The following is a 20,773-nucleotide window of genomic DNA, read 5'->3' on the forward strand; positions in this document are numbered from 1 at the left end:
TATGTGATCTATTATCAGCAGGTGTGTTTCATTGATGTCACTGTACATCTGTTTTCCTTGGATCTCAGGGCTGTGTATGATTATCTCAGGAAGCAAAACTGCCTCTCTCAGCACAAGCTGTCTAGAAAGTATGATGTAAAATAGTTTTCAGGAGGTTAAAAGTTCCTAAACACAAAGGTCTTTCATCTGTGTCATCAACTTGTTGCTGCATAACTATCTGAGCTGATAACCATTATGTCGCACAATTCAAAGCTAAAAGCTAAATGCATTTATCTGTCACTTTGCAAGAGACAGAGGGCAAAATCTGCGCCTCCAGCCATATGTTCAATGAGAAGAGCAGCTCCACTGTGCCTGGTTAACCTAAGGACATGCAGGGTCTGTTCAAGCCCAACTCCACCTGGAGTATTTCAGCAGACAGCAGTTCTCATCTCCTTTGCCAGGTCACTGGGTCATTAGAAGCTCTGTTCTCATCTAATAGTTTTACCTTACTTGCCTTACACATTGAAAATAAATCCTATGGGACATAAGCTTCATCCCTGATGTGCCTGCAGAAAGGAAAAAAAGCAGCACCCTCTAATTTTCCATGATGATATTCCCATGTAAGGGAAAGGTCATTAGGTCATCTCCTAAATTGTTTGACTGCAGCCTGGATTGCACACTAATTGCAATGGTCCAGTGCCTGCCCGATCCCTGTTGTTAACTGTAAGGTTCTAGGCTTGGCTAGTGCGTGCGTGGTTTGTTGGTGAATGGGACAGAAAAAGGAGGGGAAACAGGGAAATGATTCAGTCTCCCTCAGCAAGACTCGCCTTTAGGCCTCTAGTCAAAAAACAAGAAAATGGCTGTGTGCCCACAAAAAAATGTGTTTACCCACAAATATCCTATCTCTACACAAAGTCACACAGGAGCTTCATTGCAGAGAGTTGCTGTAAAGCAAAAGTCATGGCTACTGTAGTGTCCTACACTCCTACTGTGAAATCTCATTTTGAAGTGAGTTATATGTTTGATTTAGTTGGAGCACTGATACCAGAGGGACACATGAGAGGGTGTTACCCAGTCAGAGCCAGAAAGCAGCTAGCAGGGACAGCAGGGTGCACGAGCAAGCAAGCAATAGGAGGGAGTGCCACTAGCTGTCTACACAAGATGAAGAGGGCTAGGGAGACACCCGCCCGCACCCAGGGCAGTAAGAGGGCCAGCTGTTTCAGCTGGAGCAGCACTCCTGCCTCCTGCTGCAATAAATTGGGGAGAATGACTGACACTTTAGAGATGTGGGGCTATGCTTAAGAGAAGGGTTTGGAGGGAAAGCAGAGAGATACATTACAGTCTCCATGTTAGAAACAGGAAAATTTCCAAGAATGCAGATGATCTATTCACAGATTGACAGAATGAGAGACAGTCAGGGAAGTGCTAGTGACACTAGTGACTAATTAAAAGATTCAACTTAGAATGATTAGTTCCACAGACATGAATTTCCTCCATTTATACAGAGAGTTAATTCCCATTGGCAACAACATCTTGTTCTCTTAGTGCCTATAAAAATCTCAATGAGTATTGATTCAAGCCGTCTTTGGTCCTTTTGATGCGTGTCCTGTTGTTATCGCGGAATACAAATAAAGCCCACCCTCTGAGGGACAACAAAAGGAGAAGGAGACAGAGCACACTGTGCCCCACTGGCAGTGTGTGCTGCAACTGCTTAGTGTCTGGGTTGATAGGGGTGGATGTTTCCTGGGTCTCGCTTTTGCTTCTCTGATTCCTCTTTGTACTGGAGTGTGTCATCTGTGACCCCCCGAACCCACTCAAGACATCCTTGCTTCTTTCCAACAGCAGGCTTGCATTACCCGGCATTATAACACAGCGAGAACAAACAACCATTATGAAGTTCGACGTTACAGAAGACTGCGGCAGTGAGCACATATGGGATGCTTTGCTCTGTTTTGCATCAATGGAGAGTGGAGAGCACAGGGGCTGCTCTGACCTCATTTATGTGGGCCAAAGTCAGCCTGCAAGTGTCCACAGCATGCAGTACACTGTGTCCATGGCAACACAAGAAATGCTGATTTGCTGAAGCACCGTCAGCAAAAATATATGCAAAGTAGTTTACTACGGTACTTTTAAAATTATTATATTAAAGTTGTTTACTGCTTTATAATGATTATATCTCTCTGAGAAATAATTTCACTCATTTTCAATTTTTATTTGCCATTGTCATTAATGTGAAATAGACAAGCACTTCACACTAACTCAACCCAAGAGGAACTGGAGATGTGGTAGTTCTAAGCTTACCACATGTGTCAATATTATAAGTTTATATTATAAATATTATAGTATGAGACTTTGAGGATGCTGATCTGAGTCCATTTGCTGAGCATGTTCCCTGGGACCACAAACTGGTTACACTCGAGGAAATAGGTCAAGACTGGGGAGGAGCCCACAGAAATACGTAACTCGTCTCACACAAGAAATTCTGTGCAAAAATCAAGGTCCTGAGAGTTATGACAAAATAGTGGAAACATCTGGGTTGCAAGAGAAAAATCCCTCCTTCGGCTTACTGGGTCACTGTCAAGATATGATTTGTTGTCAAAGCCTTCAGTTCATCTTAGTTTATCCCAAAGAAGCACCTCTGATGCCAGTTTGCATCAAAGACTACCTCCCATCTACTCAGTGCCACTCTGTTGAGGACAAACTAAAACAGTATCACCCATGTGAATGTTTTCTTCAAGTCTCAACTCATTAACATTATGGCTAAGGTTGTAGAGGCCATTAACAAGACTGTAACAGCCTAAGTGTAGTGTGTAAGTGTGCTGTATTATATACAGTCTATGGTGCCTACTGTAATAATAACAATAAAGCCTGTGTTAAATATTACAGCAAAAAGAACTACCTCCTTCAAAAAGCACAACTTGTGATGAAAGCACATAAACATAGCATAAGAGTTAAAACTGCAAATCCTATACTGCACTGAATTGGGTCTATTAATGAAATAAACATGAAAGTAAGCACTAGTGTCTTAATTTGCACCCCAGTAAGACTGGCCGTGCACACTGTCAATGTTGCTACTTGTTGCAACTATAAATGAAATTTACATGGTGTCCTTTGACAACATAACTTGCAACTTGAGGCAACAACAGGAAAATCATGCTGTTGTTTGCAATGTTTTTGCTTTTGTGTTTTGGTTCGCAAACAACAGCACAATTTTCATTGATACAAGTTTGTTAACATTCTGATGTGATGTGATGACAGTATAACGTCCTTCCAATTTCAATAATCTGCGTAGCAAATATTTTAAACAATACAGGATATGGAGGGTATCAAAAATAATCAAATCAAAACATGAAAAAGAATCAGGACTGAAGAATTGAAACAGGAAGTACCAGTGTAAGTACCAGATGACATGACCATGTATCATCTCACAGAAGGCAACTGAGTGAAGGGATAAAGGTAGATCAAGGAGTAGCTAACTGTTAGCTGCACTGTAGTGTTAAGTGCACTGGACTGAGAGGCATATTCCTGGACTAGAAAGGAGGCTAAATCCACTGGAGCAATTAACTGTCACATGACTTTTTCAAAATGTTCCAAATGTGTATCACAGACATAAAGGAACAAAACTGGTCAAGTGGTCAAGTTAGAACACATTGAACACTGAAGTTATAATGCATGAGGAAAAAATCAAAATGGTTGTGCCACTGACAAAGTTCTAAAACTGAATAAAAGTGACTTGAAGATATTGAGAAGATCCCTAATGAGATGACCATGTCTGTTGACCTCTATAAATAAAAAGAAATGTTATAAAATGACTGTTTGAAGGTCACTTTACCTCCATCTTGGGTCTCTGACATATTCGGTTCCTACATGTAGCCTACATCACAACTACTTCTTAGGCTTGCCTCCAAATTCTCTGGGCTGCAATTTTTCATCAACATCTGACTGGTAGGCATGGCTGTAATAGGCTACCACAGAGTCTAATCACGCAAGACATGTTTATGTTAAACACATTATGTCCTTGCTCAAACATTATTTCTATGTTGAAGTCCAGTTATTACAGTCCGCTTCAGTTGTTTTACCTTTCTTGCTCAGTCAAAAACTGACTCAGAAATAAATTAGTGTGCAGAAATGTATGTGTTTCCTGAGGTTATTACAGATTTGCAAATTGTACTAAGGAATCACTCATTGACATTGTTTATTGTCCTGAGTTATAGACTCAGTAACCCACAGGGTGTCACAAAGCCATAATATCTCCCCAGGAGATATTATCACAGTGAATTTATATTATTCAGCTTCATGTTCGCTTTTAAGTTGGCTCTTACAAGAGTTTCATACATCATGGCTAATTAGAACAACATTTATCTTGTAAATAATCAGTGTTACATGTTTGACCCAGATTTTCTGTCGCTGGAAGAACAATGCAACAAATGGTAAATAAAATGACACCATGGGGGTTTTGAGGGAGGAAATGTTTTCAGCCATCAACCTGACCCTGTTGTGTTTCATTACTTCATTGCAAGTAGTTCACTGATGGCCTTCTCCGTGGTAGCACCTAATCAAGCAGAGCCTGTTTTGGTGGAACCCACCAGCGACCAGTCTGCAGCTGCTACAGAGAAGAAAAAAGAGCCAACAACAATGCAGTTTGAGAGCATGTGATGACCCACTTGGACAGACTTTGATATTGAAAATAAACAATCTCTTTTTGAACTGTTCCAGGCCAATGCTGTAAGTCTGAATCAATTTGCGTGACCATGCAATCTTTATGTTGTGAGAAGCTGCACATATGTCTTAATTGAGTTTGCAAAGAACAGTGTTATAATATCTCCAAGACACTTGTCATCTCTTTTAACATCCAAAGTTTGCAGCTGTCCAGCAATGATGTGTTATGCATTTTGGCTCAAAAACTCTATTCTTATTAAATAACTTTATTGTAACTAAAATTTCTGTGGTAACAAAACAAACTTAATGACATATTTGCACAAACTAAAAGATTTCCCTCATTTCCCTCAACTTATTTTTCATTCACCTTCTCCGTTAAAATATCAGCCTGTAAAAACAAATGTTTGGTCTGAAAACAGAATGCCATATTTTCAACAAAACAGCATCCGGTCTGCTTCTCCGAACTTCATCAAAGGATTTCACACACATCTTTATTGATTTTTGTCTGCACTGATACAACGGCTGTTTCATGACTGGAAGCCGGGGATCAGGTTTCCTCTGAGACAGTGAATTTATAGAAAAGCAGTGAGTTTATGGGCTCCACCTGCCATATGGTCCCCTTTAGTTCCAACACATGCTGGCGCTAATCAGCGCTGGCCGCCCCGGCATTCCTCATCCACAGTGACCGCACATCAAAGCACCGCCATCAGAGTTGGAAGTGATGTCACCAGAGAGCATACCCCATATCACTCTCCAACAGAATATCTCACGGATGTTGTCAAAAGCAACAGTTGGATGTATAGATTATAGATTTATCCAGGTTGATCCGATTTAAAGTTTATAAAACAAAGTCTAGCATAAGAACACCTTAGATTACAATAGCTTTAAAGACATTGATAAGGAGATGCCTGTTTAACCGTACACTCACCATGCTAAAAGGAAACTGTTGCCATATTAGGCCACTAGGTTTACCATTCATCGGCCTGTTGTGTGACATTGAAATGATTGTGATTGATGACTAAAATTACTGATGCAAGAGTATCCAAAACTGGTCAGGATTAATTGAACTATCTTTGATTCCATGGGCTTTGTCAGTATCCAAATTACTTCTCTTCATTAAGGCTTCCTTTGGTGAAGGAGAAACTTGGATGCAAAATTGTGCTGTGCTGTGCTATTATCCCATGCATGCCAACTGTTGTCCTCATTTGATAACTGTTGTCAGTAAAAGAGGACAACTCTACTGATTGGTGCAATCAATAATCCAGCACAACAAAACAAGTCAGGATGTTTGGGTATGTTGCATGACAGTTTTACTGAAACACTTTCATCACAGACCAAACTGTCACAGACCAAATCAGAGAGTGAATGGAGAAAGGAACCACCACAGGAAGGACGCTTTTAGGCCATGCTGTATCTGACCTGCATGTGACCATAACACATGTCAGGGACTGACATCCAAACAGCTGAGGAAACAGCAGACCACACAGAGCACCAAGGAACCCTGGGCTATTTTCATGCTCTCTTCTCTTCTCTTCTCTTCTCGTCTCGTTTCTTTTCTTTTTTCTCTTCTCTTCTCTTCTTCTCTTCTCATCCATTTCAGTGATCCACTAATAAACAACACTTTTTGTTTTGAACTGAGTGAGCTGTGATGTTCCTGAATAATATATTCATTCAAGGACCACTGGGGCGTCTGAGTCTGAAGTGTGATTCAGAACATTTAAAACAACTAAAAACTATAACAATCTCAATGTTGGAAGCAGCACTTACCATATCATGTATTTGAATCTTTTTCCAAGGGCAGTTTCAGTGAATCAAATCCTGCAGTTAATAACCTATACTTTCATTCAATCTCATGATATTGTTATGACCGGAGGATATTGTGACAAGTCTTAATTGGCTCCATATAGCCATACAATTGCGATATTTAATGTTAACCCAATGCAAAAGTGTTCTCATTTCACCTTTAGAGAAAATGTGTTTGTGGTCATTCATTTACTGCTGTCAACAGACACCTTTAAATCAGAGTTATATCTGAAAACATTTATTAAAAATCATTCTTAAGCATAGCAAACAGACTGCATGTACATCTGTAGAGGGGCTTCTGTGTCTGTGGTGCACTGTAATAACTCAGGCATCCCCAATACAGTACAATGAGCCCCTTTCTAATAAATGGGTCATAGGGACCACTTAAAAGACTGTGTATGTGAACAATGATCTGAGGCAAGCTGTTTTCTCACTGAGCTGTGTATGGCTACTCAAAACCAGACGGGTGGCGCACATATGGAAAGAAGTCAATTTACACCTTACAAAAATAGTGATTAGTGCTGCTGTACTTCATGTATTTGTATTGGTGGATTTAATATACTCTGTCAGACGTTTAAGGTCCAGGTCAATAAGTTAATGTTTCTGTAAAAATGTTGTTGGGATTAAGAACATGTGGACTTCATTATAGCATATCAGCACTCACCGTAGAGCTCAAAACCCATTCTTGCTGACACTTGCTAAGAAAGCCCCTTGTTAGACCCAGTTTACGGAACAGTGGTGTTTTTTGTCCTCTTTTTGTGTCAAAAGTCACTTATTTTTTGGAGAAACACTTAAGGAAGGTGACACTTTCAGCAAGACATTGTCCTCTGTCAGGAGAGATGATCGTTCATGCTCAAGTCATTTGTCAGCCTCCCTCACACCTCACCTATTTGACTTGTCTGTCAATGACACAGAGTTTTCTCATCTCCTCTTGGACCACCGAGCTGTTCTCACTGGCCTTTTTCAAAGGACAAACACATTCAGCAAAGTTACTGAAGCACAGAGAGAGATCCTGATGGATTACAAGGAGACAGAACTGAACAGCTTATAAATTGTATTCATGTAATCATGATTACATGGATTTCTTTAGAATGTGAATGTGGAGCTTGAACCGAAAAGTACAACAGTGTATAAGAGGGGAGATGCACGACATGTTAGCAGGTGACAGAGAAATGCATTAGTGTGTGATTATTAGACATATCTCATAGAGCAGTAAAAATGCATACAGACTGGTTAAATGAGAGAGAAAGCTAAAGCTTTGAGATCAGTTAACTGTGCCTTATGGCTCTAATTTTTGCTGCCAGTTTCTAAAAACCCCATGCTGCACAAACACATGTTGATCTTTTTATGAGAGCAATATCAGCAAGACAAACACAGACATAGATCTGAAGACATGAAAGAACTAGAAATCAAGAAATGCTACACGGTGTCTTACAAACACAGCCAGATGCATTATGTAAGGTATAGGCTTTAATCATGAAAATAAAGCCTACACATTTCACTTCACTGCTTTTGCAACATTAAATCCATTCAACCTTACCATACAATTTCACTTGATAGCTCAACGGCAAGATCAGGCTTGCCATGAGAGAAGATTGTGAAAATACAAAGGACAGCACTCTGATGTGTGTGTGTGTATGTGTGTGTGAAACAACAAAGCCAGCTTTGATCATACTCTAACTCTATTTTTATTATTGTGATGGAAAAACAACCAAATAAACCTCAAACCAAAGTGACTGTTCTCTGAGCCAAGTTAAGAATGAATGGATTTTAGGGGTGCTATTAGAAGCCTCCTTGAAAACATGCATATTTATACAAACCTTCTAGCAACTTTTCTTCACAGAATATATCTCAACAATACTTGGCTCATCTGCATTAATGCATATCTGAGGCTCTAAGGTAGATCTGTGGGTGACAATCCAGTTGAGGCAACTCAGAGACCTACCTCTGATCAACACAGAGATATACAAATGGAACTCAAAATGGCAGTGTCAAGTTCAGTACATGTGACTACATGCAACATATGTAAAAGGTTTGAATAGAGAGAAACCTGTAAGTCACAGGATGTTGCTTTGAGCAGATACAAATTGTAATTATTTTAATTGTGACCAGGCCTGTGTACTTCCTGCTGCTTTTATGAGGGCATTTTTGAGGGTACTCCTGTGTTCTTATAGTTTTCTTTTTTCTTTAATGTAAATTGGATTCTGGCTATAGGGATATAATTCTATATTCTGAGAGAACTCATGGCATGCATTCAAAGAAATCTAAAAAAAGAAACAAATGGCTTATTTTTTCACAAACATTCATATAGGCTTAGTTTGGGGCCATGAATAGACATAAAAAGTGTTTAAATGCTGTTATTTCAGGGGCTCCAAAACTGCTACCGTCTCTACCATATCATTAGTGTTTTTTCTGGTATGTGAAAGGTGGTGACATTTCAGACACAATCCTTATGAACATTTTGTCTTTCTGTTCAATGATGACAAATGACTAACAGCCGCCTTTCGCTCAACTGCAAACAATTGTGATGTGCCATATCCTAACCCAAAGAAATATCCAAACAACAGATGTCCCCATGGGTTTTGTGCTATAGGCAACTTACATAGCTAATATTCCTCCTCCTCCTCTTAGAAAAAGTCAATTTATCTCTTTCTATCTCTGTATGTGTGTGTGTGTGTGTGTGTGTGTATATATATGTGTGTGTGTGTGTGTGTGTGTGTGTGTGTGTACATGTACTACAGCCATTTGCCATTTTCATGTCAGCTAGACCCATAACTTGTCATGGCCAGTTGTTAGGTTACCAGTCAAAGCTGACAATGATAATTAGCTAAATATGGCAATTAACCAGAGCATTCAGTTCTAAAGAGCTTAACGTGTCATAATCTTACAGTAAAATGACATGTTAATGATCAGTAATAACAAACTTCAAGAAAGTGCCTGCTTAGCTGGCCCCTTAGCTGCCTGGGCTGAATTGATGACTACTTCATCACCACTGCAGTGGTCTTCCTGTGAGCGGCAGCTTGTTTTGACCCACTCCAGAGTGTGAGGCAGGCATCCACTGCCACAAGCCATACTCCCTTATGATGATCACCATAATCTTGACCAGATGGCTGTTGTGCACTAAGGGTCTTTAACTCCAGACCACTAAAAGGCCCCTCCAAAGCTCACCAGAGGCACAAACACATATACCACCGATACCACACATGGATAACACAGTTGTTGTTAAACAAAAGGCCAGAGAAAGGCCAAATTCATAACAAAATGAGCACACATATGAACACACACTTGCAAATAAGGTCACAGTTTTGAGTCTCTTTCAGCCCAGATTGCTATGATGAATAGACTAGAGTGGTGTCGTATGATCTCATACCTATCCTCCCTCTCATGTGGTTAAAGGGAGAAAAAAACTGTCAGAGCTGCTAACAGAGCACATTAGAGAATCATCTTAGAATGAGAATCATCTTCTAGAAATACAATAGGATATCATGATAATTCCTATTAGGTGCTTTAGTGTCAATGAAAGCTACCCCGAATGCCTGAGACATGCTGTTTGTTTTTCCCATGTTCAGAGCAAAGGAGCCTAAGCTTTTTAGCATACACATATAATGTACACCAAAAGGACTGTGATCATTCATTTGCCAAAATGGACCAAACGTGTTTTGGATTATAATCATTGACTGCACCCTAAAGTGTTAAACTACACATGATTTTTCCATTCCTGACCTTTTAGTGATTGTGATATGCAGCATGGTATCGTCAATGTAATGCACATGCATTTCAGGTAGGCTCAAATGTGATTTCCAGACAGTGTGTCACCATGAAGTTGATGTTAATTTTCAAGTAGGCCAGACATTCTCTAAACCAAGTGCTCCCTCTCATTACTGCAAACATAAACTGCAGGGTGATGCATAGCAATGGTGTAAGCCTTTCCACTGAGCTCAGGCCTTATGCTTACATATACTATGAATGTGCTTTTAGTGCTAATGCTGTTTGGTGGATGAGACATTAACACTCCTCCCTATGGTTGGAGCTGAGGAGAGCTGCTAACGCCCTTCTCTGTCATCCACTCCCTGTGTTGCATATGGGAGCATGCAAAGATAACAATCAGATATTCTGAATCCTATTGGAATAGCTGGAATAACCATGTTTACAAATTATGCACAAGTGTTTGCAATTCAGGCCTATAGTGTCAAGTTAAGGCAAAGTGGACCTCTTGGTGAGCTTTCCTTTTTTTTTTGCTATGGACACATGTGTTAGTCAGAGTCAATGAAAATTACAACCTTTAAAACACTTAAGGAAAGTTTAGGGGAGGTTAAATGAGCCATTGGATTATCAGAAACAGTGCCAGAGAAACTCCACATCAAATAGAAAGTGCTGTGCAAGGGGGAGTATTATCATGGGTGGAATCTTGGCACAACACACCGTCTTTGTTCTGTGGACAGAATATTCTCTAAATTGATTGGAGAAGGTCCTTTCAACATTTAAGAGCATTTTTTGCAAGTAGGCACGCACATAGTCACAGGTGTATAGGAAAGTGTTACTAAGAAAAGTCAAATCCCATCACTTCATAACTTCGCCCTTTCAACAATTTGTTTGATCTTTCGGTTCTTACACAACTTGTCACCAACACAGCACCACACCTCACACATATTTTAAGAATAACAAAAAATGTTATCCAAACCATTTGATCAGTTTTTAAATCGTTTTGACATGTGCGCCCAGGCAAGGTCAGCAAACTACAAACACACAGACTAGTGAAAATTCTGTTTGGATTTAGATTAAATAATTTATGCTAAGAGGAATTAATGCTACACGAACCAAGTGACAGCCCGATTTGTAATATCCTGTTACATGGAAAGGTCAAAGTTGGGATTTGAGTTCTGTAGTCGTGTTAAACGATTTACAGAATTGACTCCCTGTTGCCAAACAACACACAACAGATGTCTGTTTTCTTTTCTCATGCAGAATAATAAGTACATAAAACATGTGACCTTTTCCTGTCAGGCACAATGCAAAGATGATCATAAATATAATGTATATGCTACCCACAGCTTGCATCTCCCCTGTTTGCCACTCATGTGTCCTACATTCATGGAGGTTATTTAGATGTTAATTTGAGTCACATGCAATGCCACTGCAAAAAGGCCTCCAGCAGCAGAGAGAGGAGAATCTGGTTTTAGGCAGCACAAGGGACTTAATCTCTAGTTTTGCGAAGGATGGTAGGCATCAACTGAGATTAGGAAGTGTCATGTTGCATTTGCTAAGATGTATTTTATATAATCCCCTATATGACCTTTAGTTTGCCTTCTGATTTTCTAGACTATCTTGGAGATGGCAAAGGCCGACGATCCCACCAAATACATTAGTTTCTGTCACTAATGAATGCACTGCAAAGTGCAAAATCAAGATTTTACAAAAAACACAAGACAACATTGTCGTGCTTTAATGCTTTTACTTTTCATGGTAGTGTGTAAAATTACAATGACCCATCTGAATGAGAAGTTCTGTGATTATTTACTGAGGTTCCATTCATACAGTATGCTAAATTTGGCAAATTTTAAGAATACCCTTCCACATGAATGTTTTTGAAAACAAACAAGAAACAGGGTACTCTCACCCATCTGAAGAATGTTATTAACTGGCTCCAGGCTTCTTTCCCAACACGCTACTCAAAAATGAATGATTGTACTTTTAAAGAGGGTGCTAAAGGGTGTCAGCCAGAGCCAGCCTCTCTTTTGGTAGACATTTTCAGGCATAACTGGTCTACAAGCAGCCCCATGTTTATGTTTTACTGTAGATACACTGCAGACTTCGGGTGTATGGTAGCCATTTCCTCACAGATTTACACAAAAACCATCTAAACCACCACATACGTCAAGCCAGTTGAGAAAATGTTCTCTGTGACAAAAAAATAGTCATTAGCTCCAGGTCACCATTTAGGTTAGGAACATGAGTAACTGCAAAGCCAAAAACACTAAGGGGGAGTGATGTAGAACTGGTGACTCTTTCATGTCAGAATGGATTGCAGCAGTAGAAATGAGATGCGGATACAGGGGGCTACACTCCATTACTTTAGCCACAATATCAATGGAATCTCTAAAGAAGAAAGCATCCAGCCCCTGAAGATAAAACTATTACCAAGAAATATGTTGCTGTAGAAAAAAAAGATAAAAGATAAATGAACACTATTTTCCATTTTCCCCACAATCAGTTATGGCCCCAGAAGTAATTCAGTGAGAATGAAGTAGACATCAAATAAGTTAGTGGAGAACCACTACAATAGTCTACCTGGCCAATCTCCACTATATTGCACTTTAGGCTGCAGCAATTTCATGCCGTTTCCCCTGGTTGTGACTGCAGACGGGTGCATCTAGTGCCAGGCCCAAGTGTTACTGCTCACTCCCCGTCAACAAGGGTTCCATCTGTCGTCTGAGGGCACCTCCAGCCTCCCTCCGTCTCAGTCCACGCATGCCTCACACTGACATCTGGGCACTAACACTACACACAGAGCTTCCTTTACTCACCTGTCTGTCTAATTGTGAGATACAAACTGTCCCTCCAGACAGCTACACAGTCTTTTCCTCCATAGGGATCTGAGCTGGACTATTGCCCAGTGGCAGAGACAGTGAGACACTGACAGGAGAGGGTTAGGGGAGACAGGCTGTTTCCAACTCTGCCTGTGGATAATACAGTGCTATTGCCCTTCACTGCATGACCGGTGAGTATGATAAAAGCACAGCATTTCTGTATCTGATTAGGATCCCAGCAGAGGTAATGGTTGACATCTGTGAGGAATCTTGCCCAAGATCCTCAGAAAGGATATTAATATCATTACATTTTTTTATCATTATGGCCTTGCTGCATTACAGTAAGAAAGTGTGAAGACACGATTTTCTCTGCATATAATTTCCATGAATCAGTGGATGAGACTTGTCCAGGCATTGTCTAGCACGGTCCCAGTCTCTCTGATCTGATATGTTTGAGTACTGCACCCTCTGCTGGAAAAGTGTCACTTTGCTTGAATAAATAAATCTACACACAAAATAGACCTTACTATTAATTTGATACAATTATTTTAATGAATACATAAAGCAAACACACAAGGTGTCCAAAGGCACAAAGAACTGGTAAGTTGCAATAACAAAGCAAAAAAAAAAAAGAAAAAGATTTTGTTCCCATGAGCAAGGGCATGGTTATGCGTTCCCTTTTGGTTTTGACACCTAAACTCTGCAAGTTTGGCATAATACTGTAATAGTCATAATACCAGCCTTCACATTTTAAAGGTTTCTCTTCTTCAACAGTTCATGAATAATATTTAAGATGGAGTTTTCACTTTTCACTTCCTTTATTAATATATTCCCTCTTTAGATGTAAAGAAAAAAATAAAATTCACAGCATACTCCCTTACAAGATGTTGACACAATTAAAGAACACAAACGAAGGACTGGAGTGCAGTATGCAGAAGTGTTTCCACTGACCTGGGATATACTGCCTCCTCCTGGTCAGCTGTACAACCTATTCAATCCTACTTTCAGTCATGTTCCTCTTCCAACTGAAGGGAATCAGAATAACTCTTTTGGAGGCAATTTTGATAGATCTGAAAGTGCACTTGCATTATAGATTAGCTTTGTATTTAAAGGCAGCCACTCTGAAGTAGTCAAAGGTGATTCAAAATGAGTCAGAAGTTGAGACAGGACCCATCGTCAAAATTTTGGTGACCACCAGTTCATCCCAAACAAACCAGAAAAGGGACTCAAAGTGCTAATTACCTGAATTATCCTTTAAGTTGTTCAATATAAGCAGACAAAGAGAATGTCATTGATAAACAGACACTTTTAGTTTAAGTTTGAATTCCCTGATAAAATCCCTATAAAGCATGATGATATCCATTTCCCACCATATTTGGGATCAGAAATTATTAGAGATAGTCACTGATTCTGGGGAAAGGTTATTAGTGTTTGAGCTCAGAAGCTAATCAATTGCTATCCCTCCCTTCCATGCTTCTGAAGCAACTAAGCCGGAGTAGTGTATGACTTGGCCACTTGGTTTTTGTTCCATTTAAACACACACTGGACAGACAGCTGAAGGAATGTGAGAAGAATTTAACCGAATTCACAGTAAATTCACAGTTCTGGCTTAGCATTTACAATTATCAAGGACTACACCTGCATGCATGGGTAAACATTGCCCCCATCATGAACACTTTTACCCATTCTGTGTTTTGTTGTGGAGATGAACCCGATGGCCAGAAGCCTGTGACCGCGAACCTCTGTGTTTACTGTGCTGTGGTCATGCTGCAGATGGTACTGTGCCGTTGGCCTCCGAGCAGGAGCAGAAGGGGAAGGTTCCGCAGCAGGGCTGAAGCCAGGGCCGCCACAGGACGTTCTCCCACGACAACTGGTTGGGCATGGGCTGCAGCGTCCGGAGGTGCTCCTCCACAGCACGGCTGACCCTCTGCAGCACCTCAGCGTAGCGAGGCTCGGTCTCCGAGGAGAGAGGAGTGCTCTCGGACGGGTCCGTGGCCAGGTTGAACAGCAGCGGAGGGTCGAGGTAGGTGACAAACTCTTTGTGGCACATGCAGATCCCAATCTCATAGCAACCGCCTGCTCCAGGCGGGGAAAAGTTGGGAGTGAAGAAATGCACCTTGAAAATGGCATCACCTGCGGAGAGAGAAAAAAGTAAACGGAATGAACATCGTTGGGACAGTAAAGCCACAATAGATCTCACACTGTGGAGTGAGACACAATGGCATGCAGTGCATGTGTGCATGACACTCACTGCCAGGGGGATGCCAGCGGACAGCATTGAGGTACATGCCACAGTAGTGGAACATGAACTCGTGTTCGGACCTCTCCGTTCTGCCCTCCATCAGTGGCATCAAGTCATGGCCATCCAACACTCTAAGAGGTAGACAAGACCCAGCTCAGTTTAGGTACTCCTTCAAATACCAGAGGGATATCAAGGGGCCAAACAATTGCCAAATAATTTTGTATAATTTCACAGAATTATTAGTTAAGTAAGGGATAATGTATAGAACGCTGGTCATTATTGGGAAAATAAGTCCCGACAGGGCGAAACGGACCCCAACGCGCAGCGGAGCGTTCTAGACATTATCCCGCTTATTACACGGCTACTTGCCAAAACTAAACAATAAACTCCCCACACTGTGACTCTTTAGCCTACATAGCCTAGCCTATTTGTTACCGTTTCATCGTGGCTTTTGGTGAGAAACAAATAGTTTGCAACACCACACACTGAACTTGAATCAAACATTCTTTAGATCACAGGGCAATTCCATGGATTTTTTTTTGTAACATCCATAACACCAATAAAATGTGATGGTATGGTATGAAATTTGAGCATTTGCTATTTCTGGCTGAAGAATGTACATGAGAAAAAATGCACAAAAAAGGAATGTCATCATTCACATCAAATGCCAAGGCATTTCACTGGCGTTATGGATGTGACAAAAAGTCAATTTTCCGTGGAATTGCCCCACAGCTGATCAACCATCTGCTTTCACTTTTGAATGAAGTTCCAGTCCTTGCGCAGTAATATGAAGACGTTAGAAGTTAGAAGCACAAAGCCCATTTTCCTTGACAGCGGTCTGTTATACTTAGCAACGGTCTGTTATTAAGAATTACCAGACCACCGAATGTTGGGAAGGCCCATTCAAGTGAATGGAGCATTCTGCAGCACTCTGAAGAGACATGTAATAATAGCTTTTATACATGTAAAACACAGCATAAACGCATTAAGATGTTTTGCCTTCATATTTTCACTACCCCCACTCTCCTCTTCTATGAGTGCCCGCTCACCTGTCCTTTGGCAGCTGTCCTCCGGCAAGGTTCACCAGTGTGGGGTAGACATCCATGAGACTGGTGGGCTCATCTATCACCTTTCCTGCAGCCAGTCTACCAGGCCAGCGGAATATTCCGGGGACACGGATTCCCCCCTCCCAACCACCCATAGCTTTTCCTCCTGTAAGAATGACACTGATCGAAACGTGTTCTTCATTTCACAGACAGAATTCATCAAGATTGTCAACCTTTGCAAACAATTGTTTGAAAAATGTCTTTGGCAAAAACATTAACACAACTACAACTAGCATTACTATAACCACTACTAAATGTGACTCCTTGGATTTGAAGAAGTACTTCAGGAGATATGAGGCATATTTAGTCAGAGGTCTGGGCTGAGACACGGTCAGCTTTGTGCAGCACATGGCACAGGAAATAAAGGGTCTATTATGGGCAGCTGTCCCGCTGGGCTGCCCTGCAGTGGAGGAGCAGACGTCTGGCGCTACTTAGGGTCCTACGCTGAGACAAGGGGCCGGCATGTGGACTCGCACATCCTGTTCCTCCTAAAGACTAAATGACTGGAATAGAGTTTCACACAGAAACACTGTCCAAAGATGTCCGGAGCAACCGTGGGGTGTGGAAATCTGGATGTCTCAAGTGAAGTGAATCCGAGAAGGTCGCTAAGGAAACTAGAGGAACTTTGCTGCATTAAACAGACACATGTCTGAATTGCTCACTATAAACCCTGATCAAATGTTCAAGGCTACTTTTTTCCTTCACATTTGTGTATTTGCATGTTCAGCTATTCAGAAAATAATTCAGTAAAAACTAATTAATAACTGATAAATCAGTTAAATATTTGAAAGCTATTTACAAAAGATATAAAACAAAAAAACATTCTCCTTCCACCTTTTGTCTCTACCCAGACCATCACAAGCTTTCTCACTGTTGACTGACATCCTTCCAGATCAGTCCATGATACTGAACCCTTATCTTCTAAACAGTAAAACTGAAAAAAAGTAAAAGTATATTATGTTGGAAGAGCCCTGACAGTTTTCAACAATCACTGATGTTCTTTAGGTTAAAGCAACACCAAAGAGTTTTTTGTACCTTAAAATAATGTTTCCAAGACGTTTCAGTGGTTCATCAACTCGTAACAGGGTGAATGGCACTTCTGCATTCGCTTTGCGACCCTCTATCGGCTATAACTGCACTATGCAAGTTGGCCAGATCGGGTAGCGGATCTGTAGTTCGATGGAATGAGACATAAGAAGCTACAAATTTGACTTGCTTCTGATGTCGCAATACATCATACTTTCATAAAACCATGCAACATACTCTACCTTGTCTATGGACATCGTTATTTGCAAAGCCGGTGCTGGATAATCAAATAATGTGCGTGCGACAGAGGAAAAGTGCTTTGGTGTTGCTTTAAGTCAACACCAATTGACCGATTGAAATGTGGAACCGTGGCTGCAGGCATGTATTACCTCTGTAGATTCCATTCCAGCCACCTTTCTGTCCATGTGCATCCGAGTCCTCTATGAATCCGCCATGGTCTGAAGTGAAGTAGATTAGGGTCCTGTTGGAGAGGTTGAGCCTGTCAATGGCATTCACCATCCGGCCTGTTGGGGAAAGGAAACAGACATTTTATCAGTCTAGACCAGCAGATTCCTGAACCATGTTCAATTTTTTCCCCTCACATCACATGCGGATACGTAGATGACACTTTCATTACAGCTGTTGGTGAGTAATGAGATAAGATTTGTTTTTTTAATACTGACCCATGGAAGTGTTGCTCATTGAACAACCACATGATCTGTCTTACCTATCACCCAGTCCACCTCTTCAACATTGTCTCCATAGATGCCATGTTTGCTTTTTCCAGCAAAGCCTTTGGATGTGAAGAGTGGAGTATGCACATGTGCCAGTGAAAGGAACAGCATGAAAGGCTTGTGCTGGTTTCTGTGACCAGAAATGAAAGATCTCACTCAGAAGCCCTCAACGGCATAATTAAACACACAGGGAGGCAACATAGGGATGCAATTGGCATGTAGTCCTCACCTCTCAACAAAGTGCTCAGCTTCATTGACGAGGCGCTCTGTGAGTGTTTCGAGGTTCATGGGCTGCTCTACTACTTCCTGATTTCTCATAAGGATACAGTTCCAGGTGTGGAGGCGAAATGGCACATACCACACCCCAAAAGCCAGGAGCCAGAGAAGAGCGACGAGCACCATCAGCATTCCACTAACTTCCAACAGGCCAGCAGCGCGCACACAGACTAGAGTAAGCAGGCCTAGACCAAGCAGGACAGTAAGATTCCACAGCTTCAGTTGTATGTCAGCTAACACATCTGAGCCCTCTCCGAGCTTGCAGTCATTAAAAAGAGTGAAAGGAAGCCCGTAGAAATAGTTAAAACCGTGGTTGTTGGGATGATGGCAGTGGTCATTCCTGCTTTCACAATTCAGCCCCAAATGCCATTTTCCTGTCAAAAAAGTTAAAATGTGTCTGGTAATGATAACTTTAACAAATACAACAACAAAAACATGAGTAGACACATACCAACAATAGCAGTCGTGTAGCCCTCTCTCTGCAGGAGCTTGGCAAATGTTGTCTCACTAGGAGGGAGTCCTCCAGAGCCACCCAAAAAAAGAATCACCTGTACTCTTCCGACAGCCCCAAGCCCTTAGCAACAACAACAAACCTGACATCAGGAGAGATGCATTCAAGCCTTTATCAAAGTCTTTTTTGTTTTCTCAGAGCAGTCCTACCTGACCGCAGGGCGTATCGGCCTGTCATAAACGCAGCTCTGCTAGGGGTACACAGAGGAGCGGCAGCAATGTGCTGGCTCAGTTTCACTCCATCAAGAGCCAGTTTGTCAATGTTTGGGGTCCTGTTGAGCCAGTGCGATAGGGTAGAGATTGACAAGTAATGAAAAAACAGAGGTTTTGAAAGAAATAATAGCCTATTAAGGACATGATGCCTACCTGATTGTGTCATTTCCATAGCAACCAATGTCTCCAATACCCAAGTCGTCCACCATCATGAGGACGAAATTGGGTTTGGGACTGGATTCATTGTCCAGTCCGACACAGTATCTGGCAGAAACAATGAGGATAAGGAGTCCCGATGGTAAGCACCTTCAAAATACATAAAATAAGCTCCATTAGGTCTATTAGTAGCCCACAGTACCAGTAAATGTCAAACATGTTTTGGGGGATTTAATATGCAGAGGATAGCCTACAGGCCCACTTTTAACTTTTTTTTTTGTCCCATAACTGCAATTATTTCTGTCAGGGTTAATTAAGTCATTTGTTGAGGTTAGCTTCCACGCATTTGTCCTCGGTATTCATTCACTCCGGAGTAGCCTAATGAGTAGGCTACCTTTGTACCGATACGTTTCTAGACCCACAAACATACACTGACTTGACTTACCACAACAGACTAAAGTGCTCCATGGATGCATTCAGTGTTCACTCGTGCTTATAGCAAATGCAAAATGAATGCAGTAACCTGCTAAATAGAGGACAGAATTTGAGCTTGTTTGTAAGTTTGCTTTTGTTTCTATTTTCAAAGCATTGAAAGACTATAGCTAGCATAACAAACTAAAAACATGAGTCTCAAACTTTAATACGAATCCCGAATAATTCCCACATCACGCTAATTAGGAAATGTAGTGTGCATCTCAGACCTTTAAATAACTTATAAATCGACAACACTACCTGTACACGTCTTCAGTTTGGTTTTAGGCAAGTGTTACATTTTATAATCGCAAACCATGTCTGCAGCAAAGAATGTAACTGTGTTAGCGATTCGTTTTCCTACCGTAATTCCTGAAATAGCAGCACACCATTTCTGTAAAATCAAGGGCACGTTTTACTAACTGCGGTCTGAAAGGTCAGGTAGGCCTACCATCATCATGAAATGCATAGGCGGCCTAATGCACTTTCACATGACAACAGTCTATATTCAGTGCAGCCAATAGGTAGCAATAATATTATATCAATATAACACCGTCATTATTGTGTGCAAAACATATAGCCTATTTCACAGAGAATGTGTAAATAATTCAGATTGATCACATTTGTGCTTGGGCCTACCCAAATGATCTATTTTATTATTAACCACCAGCCCAGTAAACATAGGCTACTATATACTATATGAGTGAATTTAGAGAGCAGATCTTAATATACATGCTGTCAAGAGATCATACCCATCATGTCTAATATCTGTGAATTACATGGTAATTGTATGTACTGTGACCTTGAATTTCCCCTGGGAATCAATAAAATATCTATCTATCTATGTTATAGGTTTGAAGCAATACTATACTAGAGTTTTTGTCTAAAACTAGTGAGCTAACTTGTATGCAAAACTATTCAAACACTACCAACTGCCAAGTTGGTACTATCATGGTGTCTCCTGTCATGCTGTGAGAGTTTTACACTTTTGCATACATGCTCAGTCTCATAACCACATAACTCATCAGTGCTTGGACTGCTACTGTATGTGTTTACCGGTCCTTTACATGA

The 20,773-nt window shown here is 41.0% G+C and overlaps 1 protein-coding gene across 3 annotated transcripts; it reads right to left on the reverse strand.

Annotated features, from left to right (window-relative positions):
• Nucleotides 1-13,497: 13,497 nt before the first annotated feature.
• arsh (arylsulfatase H) lies at nt 13,498-20,088 on the reverse strand. Of its 3 annotated transcripts, none has more exons than XM_042077907.1 (11): nt 20,067-20,088; nt 19,677-19,754; nt 19,229-19,381; nt 19,013-19,134; nt 18,804-18,926; nt 18,306-18,726; nt 18,070-18,206; nt 17,732-17,866; nt 16,260-16,422; nt 15,220-15,341; nt 13,498-15,101 (listed from the first exon to the last, which is right to left on the reverse strand). In XM_042077907.1, the coding sequence occupies exons 2-11, from the start codon at nt 19,697-19,699 to the stop codon at nt 14,731-14,733; spliced, it is 1,770 nt and encodes a 589-aa protein (XP_041933841.1). In that variant the 5' UTR covers nt 19,700-19,754; nt 20,067-20,088; the 3' UTR covers nt 13,498-14,730. The 3 variants fall into 3 exon arrangements, with proteins under 3 accessions (XP_041933841.1, XP_041933824.1, XP_041933833.1); XM_042077890.1 differs by lacking the exon at nt 20,067-20,088 and adding an exon at nt 19,964-20,063 and having other exon boundaries at nt 19,677-19,757; XM_042077899.1 differs by lacking the exon at nt 20,067-20,088 and adding an exon at nt 19,964-20,061.
• Between the last annotated feature and the right edge of the window lie 685 nt (nt 20,089-20,773).

This window comes from Alosa sapidissima, chromosome 2 (assembly GCF_018492685.1).
Source record: "Alosa sapidissima isolate fAloSap1 chromosome 2, fAloSap1.pri, whole genome shotgun sequence".
NCBI lineage: Eukaryota > Metazoa > Chordata > Actinopteri > Clupeiformes > Clupeidae > Alosa > Alosa sapidissima.